This window comes from Papilio machaon, chromosome 10, assembly GCF_912999745.1.
Source record: "Papilio machaon chromosome 10, ilPapMach1.1, whole genome shotgun sequence".
Taxonomy (NCBI): domain Eukaryota; kingdom Metazoa; phylum Arthropoda; class Insecta; order Lepidoptera; family Papilionidae; genus Papilio; species Papilio machaon.
The window spans coordinates 4,946,963-4,960,139 of record NC_059995.1 but is presented as its reverse complement, the minus strand read 5'-3'; the positions used below and the strand labels follow the sequence as shown (position 1 = coordinate 4,960,139).

The 13,177-nt window shown below is 29.9% G+C and overlaps 3 protein-coding genes across 3 annotated transcripts; 2 read left to right on the top strand and 1 right to left on the bottom strand.

Annotated features, from left to right (window-relative positions):
- The first annotated feature begins 236 nt into the window (after nucleotides 1-236).
- LOC106718113 (Golgi to ER traffic protein 4 homolog) lies at nucleotides 237-2,107 on the top strand. The gene is made up of 4 exons (XM_014512119.2): nucleotides 237-556; nucleotides 630-912; nucleotides 1,174-1,484; nucleotides 1,801-2,107. The coding sequence occupies exons 1-4, from the start codon at nucleotides 444-446 to the stop codon at nucleotides 2,045-2,047; spliced, it is 954 nt and encodes a 317-aa protein (XP_014367605.2). The 5' UTR covers nucleotides 237-443; the 3' UTR covers nucleotides 2,048-2,107.
- A 1,385-nt stretch (nucleotides 2,108-3,492) lies between these two features.
- LOC106707518 (nudix hydrolase 8) lies at nucleotides 3,493-5,660 on the bottom strand. The gene is made up of 4 exons (XM_045679795.1): nucleotides 5,426-5,660; nucleotides 5,182-5,273; nucleotides 4,471-4,681; nucleotides 3,493-4,034 (listed from the first exon to the last, which is right to left on the bottom strand). The coding sequence occupies exons 1-4, from the start codon at nucleotides 5,529-5,531 to the stop codon at nucleotides 3,664-3,666; spliced, it is 780 nt and encodes a 259-aa protein (XP_045535751.1). The 5' UTR covers nucleotides 5,532-5,660; the 3' UTR covers nucleotides 3,493-3,663.
- Nucleotides 5,661-6,598: 938 nt separating this feature from the next.
- On the top strand, nucleotides 6,599-8,450 carry LOC106718077 (nudix hydrolase 8). Its single transcript, XM_045679793.1, has 5 exons — nucleotides 6,599-6,973; nucleotides 7,061-7,191; nucleotides 7,267-7,358; nucleotides 7,438-7,648; nucleotides 8,071-8,450. Exons 1-5 carry the CDS (start codon nucleotides 6,900-6,902, stop codon nucleotides 8,448-8,450), a joined length of 888 nt encoding a protein of 295 aa, XP_045535749.1. The 5' UTR covers nucleotides 6,599-6,899.
- The last annotated feature ends 4,727 nt before the right edge of the window (nucleotides 8,451-13,177 follow it).

Here is a 13,177-nt window from a genome sequence, read left to right as displayed (position 1 = left end):
ATCAGGATCCGTTTAACCGTTCCGGAGACACCTCCTAACAAACATCCATCCATCCATCTAAACATTCGCATTTTTAATATTAGTAAGAAGTAAGATATCTGAGAAAAAAATATTAATGTTATAAAAATGATACTAAATTGTAATTAACTAAATTTGTGTGTTAATTTGTATCATGTATGGTTTAAGAACGAAAAGACCATACTTTCACTGACTTTTGGCAGAACGTCATCTGTTCTGTGGTCTTTTTCTTACACTTTCATATTTACGAAATTTTTGACATTTCGTAAGTCTTTGTTAAATTAGTAAGATTTTGATTATATTACCCTGAATGATAAAATTAAAATGACTTTACAAGCGGGACAGATTGTAGTGTAGGCATAAGTCATAAATTATCATATGTAATGTGGCTGTAGTAAACCCAAAATAGTCTTAAAAAAATAATAATGGCCACACGAGGTGAAAGAGGTGTTAGCAGAGTTTTAGAAAAGTTAGAAGCGTCAGTAAATGCAGGTCAATATTATGAAGCACATCAAATGTACAGAACGTTGTACTTCAGGTAAACCTTAAAACCTTTAATACATCATATAACTTCTATCGTGAGTATGATCAATATTCTCATTATATTCCAGATATTTAAGCCAGAAGAAATATGAACATCTGTTCAAATTGCTGTACGAAGGATCGACTTTACTTCTACTGCGCGATCAACAGGGCAGTGGCGCTGATTTAGCTATTCTACTAGTAGATGTTCTAAATAAATCAGAAACAAAGCCTAGTGAAGAGTGGATTGAAAAGATAGCAAAATTATTTGAATTAATGCATTCAGGCATCCCAGAAAGAGATACATACTTAACAAATGCTGTAAAATGGTCTATGGATAATAGCAAAAAAGGCCATCCTCTACTGCACCAGGTAATTTTAATTTATTACCAGTAACCAAAATTTTTAACTATGAACAACATAAAGTGTGTTAATTGTAAATAAAAAATTGTTATATACTCTCCTTTAATTTTTAGTGATTACTACAAGTCACTGGGTCCATTGCAATCAGTCATCTGTGTACTATAGAGGAGTTCAATGAAATAAAAATGTTGATAATGTATTCAACCTTTAAGATGTTGTCTAATATAGACATTGAGTAAGGTTTTTTCAAAGAACAATTTTTGATTACAGAAAATTGCAGAAGTGTACTGGAAAGAGAAAAGATATCCTGCAGCACATAAACATTTCTTACACTCAAGTAATGGAACAGTATATGCTAACATGCTGATAGAATTACAATCAACAAGGGGACTTAAAGCAGAAATTGATCTGTTTATAGCACAAGCGGTGTTGCAATTTCTTTGCTTAAAAAACATTCAAATGGCAAGAGATACCTTCAAAAAATATACTAGTTTACATCCTAGTATAAGAAATGATGTAGGTCCCCCATACTCATTTCCTTTACTTAACTTTTTGTGGTTTTTACTACAGTCAATTGAACAGTGAGTATTCAACAATATTTATATATCTCAATAAAAATATTTTTTCTCAATAAATCCATATTAGTGCCTCAAAGTACCTTTAGTTATGTAGACTTTTATGTTATTATGTAGTTGGGGTAAACTTCTAATATTTTACTCTAAAATAGTTTATTGTAATATTTCTTCTCCCAAAATCTAATAATCATAAAAATGCTTGAGTTAAATAAACCTTTGCATTATTTAAAAAAAATTAAAATTTATTCCATGTAATTGACATGTTTAATGCAGTTGAACTAATATATAATGTTTATTAATAAATAATTTGTTATTGTTCTAGGAAAAACACAGTTCAATTTGAAATCTTAAGAAAATGCTATGACATAAGCTTAAAAAGAGATTCCAATTATTCTGATTACTTGGAAAATATTGGTAGAGTCTGGTTTGGCATAGATAATCGAAAGAACAATAAGAATCAAAACTCGATGTTTGGTGGACTGCTAAAAACGATCATTGGAGATCTTGACAGTTCTGATGATGAAGGTGAGAACCAGAGTTCTAAACCAACGGCTCCAGAATTGGATTAAAATTAAGTTAACATTTCAGCTTTTGATGTTTTCCATTAAATTAAACAGCAAGAAAACATTATACAGCCTATTACTGAAACACTATTTTATTATAAATGTACATCTTTTATACTTAGCCATGTGAATTAAAATTGTGAAATAGACATATTTTTAAGCACCTTTAATTGAATGGGAGTTAAGACATATACTGGTTATGTTGTAAAATGAATTAAATGCACAGTGGTAAATTTTTCTAGCCAGTTTCATCTTTCTGATGCATTGCTGATTTGCTTTGATTTTGTGATCTTTTTTGAGAAACTTTCAGGCCTTAACTACAACTGTTGTCAAATAGTTATACTTTTCTCGGCTTTGAATGTATTCAAACTTCTTTTTTTATTCAATTATCCTTGTTCTTAAGTTATTTTCATACATGCCTTAAAATATTTTCTAGTTAGGATTTTTATAGTAACATTTTGTATGTGTGAAATTTATTGGAATGAACTTGGAATCTATTTCATAATAAAGTTTGATCGGATGTTAAGTATGTCCATTTTTTTTTAGGTTTTGGTGGTAATATAACAGTAGTACAATATTTCTATTAACACATTCAATGCTACTATGATTTTCACTTACTACAATGAACTCATTGGGTGTCATTGCATGTGTTAAAGTGTGAAATAAGTAACTTAAATGTGTATTATTATTATCTACATATATCATGTGAACACAATTAAAGCTATTCTTGTTTTGTACATAAAAGTTCAAGATGTAATAATTACATTATGATGTACATTTTTGTTAAGATTAGAAGTAATTTTGTTAATCACTTGTTTAATTTATAAAGATGATTGAAATATAGTATTTCTTCAACACACACAATTGCTTGTTAATATATTTATTATTTCTTATGGAATTATGTGGTTTGTGGTGGGTTTTTATTAGGTTTGAAAATATTAAATATATTCAGATGAATAATTAAATTTTAATTTTGTTTGTGTAGTTTTAAATGTCATCAACATTTTTATATATATCTATTCTAAATTTGTGTATAAATGTAATGTTTTTTGTGAAAATAATAAAAATATCACATTAATATAATTAAAATTGCATTTTTTTGTTCATAAAAGCTATACAAGTACCATTTTAATAATTTAAAAACATTTTAATTGATGTACTTTCCCACCTTATTTTCTATTCTGTAAGCAATATTTCTACACATTAGCCATTTTCTAGTTTATGTTTCCAATTCTGTCAAATACAATCTTGCAGTAAGTCATTTAAAAGGGTTCACTGCCTTTATCGGTTAAGAAATCTCACTGGCTTATGCATATGAAAAGTGTTTAACAGACAGCATGGTTGGCATTTGGAGTTTAATTGCTTTGATCAGTGGTTTGAGAAATAAAAAAACATGTAATTATTAATTTTTTTTTTAATAATAATTTCTTATAATTTTAAATTGGTTAAAGTAAGATCAATAAATTGAAGCCACCTTTCTAAGCAAATTTGTATATTTCCGTGAACATATTTTTTACCATATTAACTTCATCCCTTTCCTGTGCCCAATGTTAACTTCCTCTTTCCCACAATATTATTCATTTGTTTGGCAAAAATGTTGCATATTATATATTTTTAAGTAATTACAAGTCATCTACTATTAAAGAAGTAATTTCCCTTGAAAATTTTGATATCGTAACTTTACTCTTTTTAAGAGCTAATTTCAGTTTTCTTTCCTTTAAATCTAATGCTTGTTTTAAAATAAACCTGTTAAATTCATGTACATGTGGATGTTCTAAAAATTCTTCTATATCCATCCACTTACAATCTTTGATTTCATCATCAGATTTTGTGATTACATCAGATGTAGCTTTAAGTGATACAACTATGTATATATCAGAATTACCAAACATCATTTTATGTGTGTGTCTCAAAGTTACCATGGATTCGAAAACTGCATCAATACCAGTTTCTTCTTTTACCTCTCTAACAGCAGTGTCTTTTATATCTTCCCCTGAAAAATATCATATGTCAAATATAAAAGTTTCCACTGTCTATATTTTATACCACTATGATTTTTTTTATGAAAGTGAAGACAGAATAAGCTATGAGTTATTTTCTATTACATCATCAATATACTTAGTTTTCTAATTGGTATTCATTTTAAAATGTGTTCAAACGTTTTTCTGTTCTATTTAATTATAATAATTACTAGCTGTCGCCCGCGACTCCGTCCGCGCGCAGTTTAAAAAAAAAAAACAAAATGAAAAATAGATGTTGGCCGATTCTCAGACCTACTGAATATGCTCACAAAATTTCATGAGAATCGGTCAAGCCGTTTCGGAGGAGTACGGTGACGAAAACTGTGACACGAGAATTTTATATATTAGATACTAAAGTTTTATCAATCCACTACATATTTTACATTATTTATGAATGTTTAAAAATACCTTTTTCTACATATCCACCAGGCAGCTTCCAATGTGGATAGTCATAAAGTTGTTCCATAACAACTAATATTTGATTGTTATCATTAAACACTAAGCCACCCACACCGATACTTGTGTGACATATTGGTGGCAAATTTGATGTGCTGTCTTTTGGTAACCATTTGAACAAAGTTACAAAACTCTCACCCGAATGATGAAAATTAAAACCTTCCTGGAAATTAATTTAAAACTTTATTCTAATAAGGAAATTATATATATTGAAAATATTCAATATATATAATTTCATATACAGACATGATGGCAAATACAAAATTTTTGACTGTTTTAGTAATTTTATGAACATTTTGAGAAGTGAGCTGATATCATTGTCGTGAATGAAAATGAATGGAGTTTCATATAGATGAATCCACATGAAAACAGCTAGTTTTAAAACAATGGTAGCTGTACATAGTTACAGTTGTGTGACAAAAAGTGTATCTCCAGATTTTTTTGGAATTCTTGAATTTTAGTGTAAAGTGCAGTTTGTTTTGTTTGTTGCAGTAGTAGTAGTAAATAATTAAATATAGGTTGTTCACTGAAGTAATTTTTGTGTTAATTGTATATTATATATGTGAAGAATCAAGTAACATCTAAGACATAATATTTTTCTCTATTTACTTTCTTTTAACATCAAAATAATTATAATTATAAATAATTAAAATCAGTTCTCACATTTGCTAATATTGGAATCCAAGCAGCATCTTTTATGTTAATCTTGAACCATATGCATCTTCTTCCTTCAGTATCCCATTTCTGCAATGATTCTGAAAAGAAATTTAAAAAATGATTTAACTAATGTAGCCTTGATAAATATATACTAACTGGATAACATTTTAATAGAGAATATAATGGAGTTAATATTAGAGTAAGGTAATTTCCCATTATAAAAATATGGAGGAATGTTTATACAACTTGCCTGTTAGTTTCCTTTGAAAATCACTAGTTTCACATTGTTCCTTTTGAGAATCTACAGTTATACCATTGTATCTATCTAAAACACCTTCAAATGTTTTTGAAGCCATCTTCTGTAGTCAGCTAACAGTTTTGCAGACTATTTTTCAAAATAATTAACTAACAATGGAAATATACTACAATAGTAATGTTTCGTCAAAGTCAAGGTTCAATGTCTATATACGCAGTTATTTTTCTTATCGCAATAATTAGTTTTTGTTAGATAATTGTTTTAGATTTGTAATAATTCCATAAAACATTTAAGAGTTCAAGAAAAATTTTAACAAGTCTCAAAACGTAGTCTTTTAAAAGTTAAATAAATTGCTCATATTTTAATACATTTTTGCACTTGTATGTTACGTATACTGTCATAGAAGTTGATCTATCTCATTTTAACAAACCTTTCTATCATTTTAATTTTGTAATTTTATCAAGTTCACGTACTGATACTGTGATAATGTTCTGTCAGATGAGAAGTCATGTCAATGTCAGTAGCATTCAGTTCAGCGTTGGCGTTGGGCGTTAGACGCGTTAGATGTCAGGTGTATGTGTCAGTTATCGTCACTGTAATTTCACAGTATGAATATATACTATTAGATAACTAAAAATCTATTCAATAGACTTTTGCGATTCCATCAAAATCTCAGCTCTCTCTACTAAGCATTTTTTCAAATGTTAAGACAAGTATAGTTATTTATCAACGCTTGTATTGTATGAACAGATAAAAAAAGTCCACAAGAGCCCAATATAGATACTGAACTCTATCTATCTTTATAGAAAACATTGAATATTGATCACACCCCAGAGTTTTTCATTATCTAGAGGGATAAGCCAAAATATATGTGGTCAAAAGCCAAAATAAACCACTTCAAACTCGAATGTCAAAAAAATGGCAGTCGTAAAAGTCTGAGCAACAAAGTTAGTTCTTTGGTCGTAGGAAAATATGTGCAGACATGCTGACAATATCGTCTTTACAACTCAGTTAAGAATTTACAACGTTATATTTTGACCATTTTGACCAATGAGGGAGTAGCAGCTGTAATCTTTTTTTTTATTAATATTTTCTATATCCAAAATAGCAGCTGCACATTTTAATATTCCCATTTTTTTATAATATTGAAATTCCATAAAATATCACGCATGATGTTTTAACTTATAGGTTTTTGTTATTGTGCTTGGATGTATCAATTTAAATAGTAATAAATTGCTACTAGACCAGGTACAACTCAATCGTTTGGTGTTGCAACAGGGACGACTTTCGGAAGAATTTTTTCTTAACACCCGTCTGTCAATGTCAAACAACTAAAAAGTAAAAACTGCCTTATCGTAAGTTCCTTGTGGGACTTTGTTCTTACTTATAGTCCCATAAGAAGGTATATGTTAACAAAAATAATGATTGTAATTTACAGTTAGAGTGATGTAGTTTTAGTTTATTCATCATGCCTGTAAATAAACTTTGTAAATTACCCTTTTTATACAGATATGTGATAAGAAACTCTCTCATACCATTTAGGTAATAACTAGAAAAGATGATGTTTGTAGAGAAGTTTTACTCACGTTTTAAAGAATGATAACTCAATAATGATTTATTTATTTTCAGAAAATTTTGTAATCATAGCAATCTTCAAACAGGCTATCTTTTTGTAGGTGAAACAGATAGGTTTAATGGAATAACAGTAAATACTGCATTAGTACATTGTGAAAGAACACAATTAACAAAAACTCTTGAAGGTATCAAAATATGAATATTAATTAACTAGGTATTTTAATGGTCAACAACTTTTATTTAACATAACGTGATTTCAGCTTCAATACAGAAATGGTCTTCAGAGGGAAAGAGATGCATTTGGTTTAAAGTTAACATAAAAGATTCCTTCTATGTTCCAATACTAGCAGAGGTAATTGAAAAGTTTTACATTGAACAAGTGATTGTTTTATATTAGTTTGTTATTTTTAACCACAACTTGGTGTTCATAGAAAGGTTTTAATTTCCATCATGCCAGAGATGACTTTGTTATGATGTACAAATGGCTCCCCATTGACTCTACGCCTAATCTACCTCCGGCATGTCACACCAATTTGGGTGTAGGTGCTTTGGTGTTTAATAACAGAAACCAGCTTTTGGCCATATCAGAAAAACACTATGAATACCCTCATTGGAAGCTCCCAGGTGGCTATGTGGAGCAAGGTGAGAATTGTTTGCCTACAAGTATTTATTGAATGCTGAAAGTCTGATAAACAGGCCAGGACATAGTAGTCACTGCAAACAATATATTTTATTTCTGAATATGAGCAACGCCAGGGTGGTGTCAAAGGGAGCTCCCTACCCTAAAGTATCAAAAAATATGAAATGCTTGCCTCTGAAAAATATTAGAATGTTAATAATCATATTAGTGCAAACTACACTATTACTTAATATCAGGTTTAATTGTAGTCAGTTTACATTATAAACTGTAATTTCATTATTTGTAAATTCCAAAATAATTCTTGTACCCTTACTTTACAATATCATGTCAAAAAAGTCTAATATATATATATATGGTGGCTATATATATATATATATATATATATAGCCACCATGTTTGAAATTTGATGTTCCTCTGTTTACAGGTGAAGATATAAAAGATGCAGCAGTTAGAGAAGTAAAAGAGGAGACGGGAGTTGACTGTAAGTTTATCTCCTTGCTCACGTTTAGACACCAGCACAATATGATGTACAATAACTCTGATATATACATGCTCCTTATGATGAAAGCGCTCACAGAAGACATAGTTTTATCACACAGAGAAGTTAAAGAGTGTAAATGGATGTTTATAGAGGAATATTTAAATCATCCGCATGTACACCAATTCAATCGCATCATAGTAGAAAAAGCGAATGACTACAGAAATAAAAATTTGAGGTTAGACTTAGAAAAGAAAACTGTGAAATGGTCACAATACACAAGGGAGATGACATATTTGACAATAAATGAGTATGATTATAAATAAATATTTTTTATAAAAATAAAACTAAGTACAATTATTATTGTTTTACAATTGTTAAATGAAATATATTTTGTATGTTATTTTTTTGTCTTTTTTATTTTTAAACTAACAAGCTCTTGTTTTACCTTATGTGAGTTAATATAGTAGGGGTAGGTAATAAATATACAAATATTTTGGATCTACCCAATCACCACTCAGTCTTGTAACTGAAATAATCTTAGGTGCACATTAGAATCGTTGTTCTCCAGATATTTCACCTGATCTTTACCATTCCAGATGGCGAACCAAGCTGAAATTATACGCGTGAAGTTCCAATCTTATTTCCTCAAAAAGATGCGTTTATTTTCTTTTTTATTCTTACTTCTTACAAAAAAATATTGGCCGTACGTTATAGGGTCCAAAAAGTTTTTATTATTATCAAGTGAGAAATAATGAACGAACTACGATTTGAAGGGTGAAGAGGATGATGTTTTATCATGTGGGTAGAATAAAACGATAACTTATAACACTATCCCAGCTTTTAATTTTAATATTAAAAGATCTAATTATTCAAAGTAATTTAATTATATCCCAATAAATAATTGATCATTACAACAATCAATACATAATAAAACGTATAAACCAAGCATAACATGGGTTGGTGGACCTCCTAATCCATTTACCGTGGATTTCTAAGATCAAAATTCCCCGTTTAATACGTATTGTAATATGTTTTTGATCCCAGGACCCAACGATTAGTTGTTATTTTTAGTGTCGAAATTGGAAGGGATTGAATTGGAGAACTTCGAAAAAAAACTAAGTTGATGTAATAAAAAAAAGACGATTGACTATTGTGATGTAAATACTCGTACGAATTGTAGAAGCGAAGCAACAATAAACAAGGAAAAATCGCTAGAAGCAGACATTACATAATGCAAAATTTGCTTCTTACTTTTTTTTATAAAAAAGGGGCAAAACATGCGGCGATTTACTGAAAAGATCATCGACGTCCATGGACATCCGCAATACCAGTGGAATTGCAGACGTGTTGCAGCACTTTGAAAAAGAGATGCACTCGCTTCTTGAAGGATCTTATTGTAGTTTTGCTTCTATGGCGTTAAAATTATGAATGAAACGGCAAGTTCACAGTTTTACATTTCACAGTGTCGCTAGAGAGATTTAAAGTTAATGTTACAATGTTATGAGAACAATGCAAAGATTTCGGTTGACGTAGACTTAGTAAAAAGGAATTGTGCTCCAGCATTGCATGTTAAAGAGTAACGAATGCAAAGATCCTATTCAAGAGGAAAAACTAAAGCAGTACTATTAATTCTATTTTCAAATAATACTTCAACAATCACGATATCACAATTTCTTAAATCATCAACAATAACGAACCGCATCAAATATTTTATCATATTTTTCTTAAAATTGTAACGGACATTCATTAAGATTTTAAACTGGTTTTTGGTGTTAAATAGTATAATGTAATTAATGCATTACAAAACTTGTTGCAATCATGTTCCCAATTTAACATTTTTATTCATGTTACTACGTGACGTTTTACAAAAAAAAACTTGCGAAACTTGTTTCCACTTAGACACCATGCATGTTGTGTTTTCATTTTTGATCTTCGAATCTTTCTGAAAATTAAAGCAAACAGTTTAGTGATAAGGCTAAACAGTCAAAACACAAAGACTACAAGACGTTGGAAATTCTAGAATTTTCGTATTACTAAAAGGATTTTAAAATAGTACGCCTTTGTAATTTCTCTTTTATATGACAACACAATAGAGAAATACTATGATTCTTCTAAAGTTGGATGCCTGCTGATATTACCACTGATATTAATTTTAAACAAAGTTCTTTTCACTTGATCAAAGGTATTAAATTGAAACAATACTCACCTCCGTTTGGGGTTCTCGATCATTAAGTGTTACGTACAATGAGAAACTTAGAAACAATAACTTTAAAGTTACGGCAACTGACACCACTATTATAAATGCATACGTCATAGTGACTATATTTATATCGTCTTGTAATTTTAATAGTTTAGCACGACCACTTTTACCACACTATCAGTTGAATACAAGAACTACACTAGTTCGACTTACAGTAACAACTTAACTGGCTGTGTTGTTTTTTTATCGAAACAGACTTCTCGGCCACAGAAAGCTATACAATCTACTAGAACGAGCAAGTTTGATAATGCAAAGACTTAAATTTTTTCCTGTTGTGATTTAACATTGATTTTAAATCTTGCGTGCCAATAGATATCTAAAATATCTTCAATATTATCTAATTGATAATACTGAACATGAAAGAGATAAAAATAGTATAATATAATCTATACTAATATAATAAAGAGAAAAGATTTCTTTGCATTGGATAGGCTCCGAAAATACTGAACTGATTTAAAAAAATCTTTCACTGCTTGGAAACTACACTATCCTCGGTTACATAGGCTATGTTTTTATTAGATACATTTTAATTACGCGCTGACGAAGTTGCGGGCAACTCCTATTAAATTATAATATACTAAAATATTTTCGTAACACGTAAAGTAAGGCAAAGCACAATAAATTAAAATAATTAGGAATTTTTGTTCGATGGTGTTGATAGGGAACAGGGATAATGGTAAATATAGCGAAAGTATGCTACAATATAAAAAAAAACTACCTGATTATGTTTACGGAGGTCTATTGAGAGACAGTGGTAAAACCAATATTAATGAAGAACCTTAAGGGAAGACTTTGCAGATGTAGTTATCGTTTTTACATTTTTTTAAACTTTGCATTATGCAATATTCGAAACCAATTATCTTCAACCGTATGTCTTCTACGGTCGACCTTGTGAGGTCATCGGTACGACCATACGTCGTTTATTTTTATTGGTATTTTTATACATCCTCTATCTGTATGATATGCTACTTAGTCACGATATCGTCTTATCATTTATTTCTTTTATTGAATCTCAGCGGTATAGCGTATGTCGATCGATACAATCTTGACACATGTTGGTGATGAATGTTAGCAGGGTCACCATAAATTAAATAAGTAAAAAATAGTGGTTAAAATTGTTTGTTTTTTATTTAATTTGGCCGTATCTTGTACTTTCTTAAGTCTTATCTTGTTAGTGAATTCGATTGCGTTCAACAGCGCCGGCGGCCGCGGCCCCGTAATGACATTCGTTCATTGTCTGCAAGGCGACTTGTGTATGCCACATTAAAGCGGTTTCCCCGTCACCAAATATTAGAGCAAGTGCTCACTATTTTGTAAGTTATTTTATTCGTAACATAGAATTCGAACCTCCAACAATGTTGATAATAAACACACGTGTGATATATAAAAAAGAATAATTTATTAAAAAAAATTGCTTTGAAAATGTCCCTATGGCACATGGTGGCTAAATTATCCAAGTCCATACCTATAACTTGCTAATTAAAAACACAAAAAATAATTCACGTAGATTAATTTTTACAAAACGAAACAGAGACTCATCAAGTTTACTAAATTCTTATTTACCTTGAAAGAGAAGAATAAACCTTGAAAGTAACCAACTAATATGAAATTTATAGCGAATTAGAACAACCGTTATGCTAACACTTATGAATGAAATGAAAGCCTGCTTTGTTATCTATACTAAATATAATATTATACTTAAATATAAATAAAATTGAAGTGGCATAATGTATTTAATGGCTAGAATAACAAAAAATATTTTTGTATACGTGATATAATTGCGCTGTTGATAACTAAAAACCAACTTTTAAAATTCTTGTCTGTCTATATGTCTGTTTCCAATGGCGAGTTTGTTTCGGGCAATCTTAGGCCGATTTTGACGGGACTCTGACCGGAAGGTAGCTGATGCACGCGAGCATATTATAGGCTTTTTAATCCTGAAGTAACAAAGTCGCGGGCGACCGCTAGTTTAATTAAAAAATATGCCTTTTAAAATTGTCACAAATGGATAGAAGTGACAAAATCAAGCAACTTATTATTAAGAAAAAATTTAATTTAATACTTTCTTCGTTATTACACAGTAAATAAAACGGAAAATATGTGTGGCAAGAATAACAATGGTTATCAATAATAACCAAGATGGTCTTTTGAAACAGTTTCGTGTGAGTCTGTGCGGTTCAGTTCACAGAACCACGCACCGTGGAAATACGCCTATGTACGGTAAAACTATAAAATGTTATTTTTGTTTCAACTATTACGTATTAAAAACGGCAATCTAGAGGCAATCGATACACCGGACTGAATTAACAAGCGTAAATTAAGATTGTGATTGAATGGTAAAGGTTCCGTAATTAACAATACAGATATGCATAAATATATTGCAAGTTATCAAAGTTAAGGAACGATAAAATTATGTGATATAATTTGTTATATACATGCCTAGTTTCTCAGTTTCCTGGCAGCACGCATACGTTTGTTCGTGGATCAAAATTTTTAAAATACGTTCTGTTTTAAAATGTGTTGTTCTTTGGTTATGCAAAATGTGTTCTTTATTGTTGCAATTGTGATCTTAATACTAAATTTAGTTTTTATTGGTTTGTCAATTATTTTCACTTTGAAGAATAAAGAAATGGTGTGTATATTTAATGGTGTATATATTCTCAAGTTTCCAAATAGATTTTTAACACTACTTAAGTAACAAATAGGTTATTCTTAATTTCATTAAAATGAACTGATTAAAAGATGTTAGACTTTTGTGGCGGCAAATGTTGTATTAATGCATAAACATTA

Excerpts from the sequence above, each read along its gene's own strand:
- LOC106718113 (XM_014512119.2), top strand. The coding sequence starts at position 444 with ATGGCCACACGAGGTGAAAGAGGTGTTAGCAGAGTTTTAGAAAAGTTA. Across the intron at positions 557-629 it reads TACAGAACGTTGTACTTCAG|ATATTTAAGCCAGAAGAAAT; the intron begins GTAAACCTTAAA and ends ATTATATTCCAG. Across the intron at positions 913-1,173 it reads GCCATCCTCTACTGCACCAG|AAAATTGCAGAAGTGTACTG; the intron begins GTAATTTTAATT and ends TTTTGATTACAG.
- LOC106707518 (XM_045679795.1), bottom strand. The coding sequence starts at position 5,531 with ATGGCTTCAAAAACATTTGAAGGTGTTTTAGATAGATACAATGGTATA. Across the intron at positions 5,274-5,425 it reads TTTTCAAAGGAAACTAACAG|AATCATTGCAGAAATGGGAT; the intron begins GCAAGTTGTATA and ends ATTTCTTTTCAG. Across the intron at positions 4,035-4,470 it reads TGGTGGATATGTAGAAAAAG|GGGAAGATATAAAAGACACT; the intron begins GTATTTTTAAAC and ends GATATTTTTCAG.
- LOC106718077 (XM_045679793.1), top strand. The coding sequence starts at position 6,900 with ATGCCTGTAAATAAACTTTGTAAATTACCCTTTTTATACAGATATGTG. Across the intron at positions 6,974-7,060 it reads AACTCTCTCATACCATTTAG|AAAATTTTGTAATCATAGCA; the intron begins GTAATAACTAGA and ends ATTTATTTTCAG. Across the intron at positions 7,359-7,437 it reads ATGTTCCAATACTAGCAGAG|AAAGGTTTTAATTTCCATCA; the intron begins GTAATTGAAAAG and ends TGGTGTTCATAG.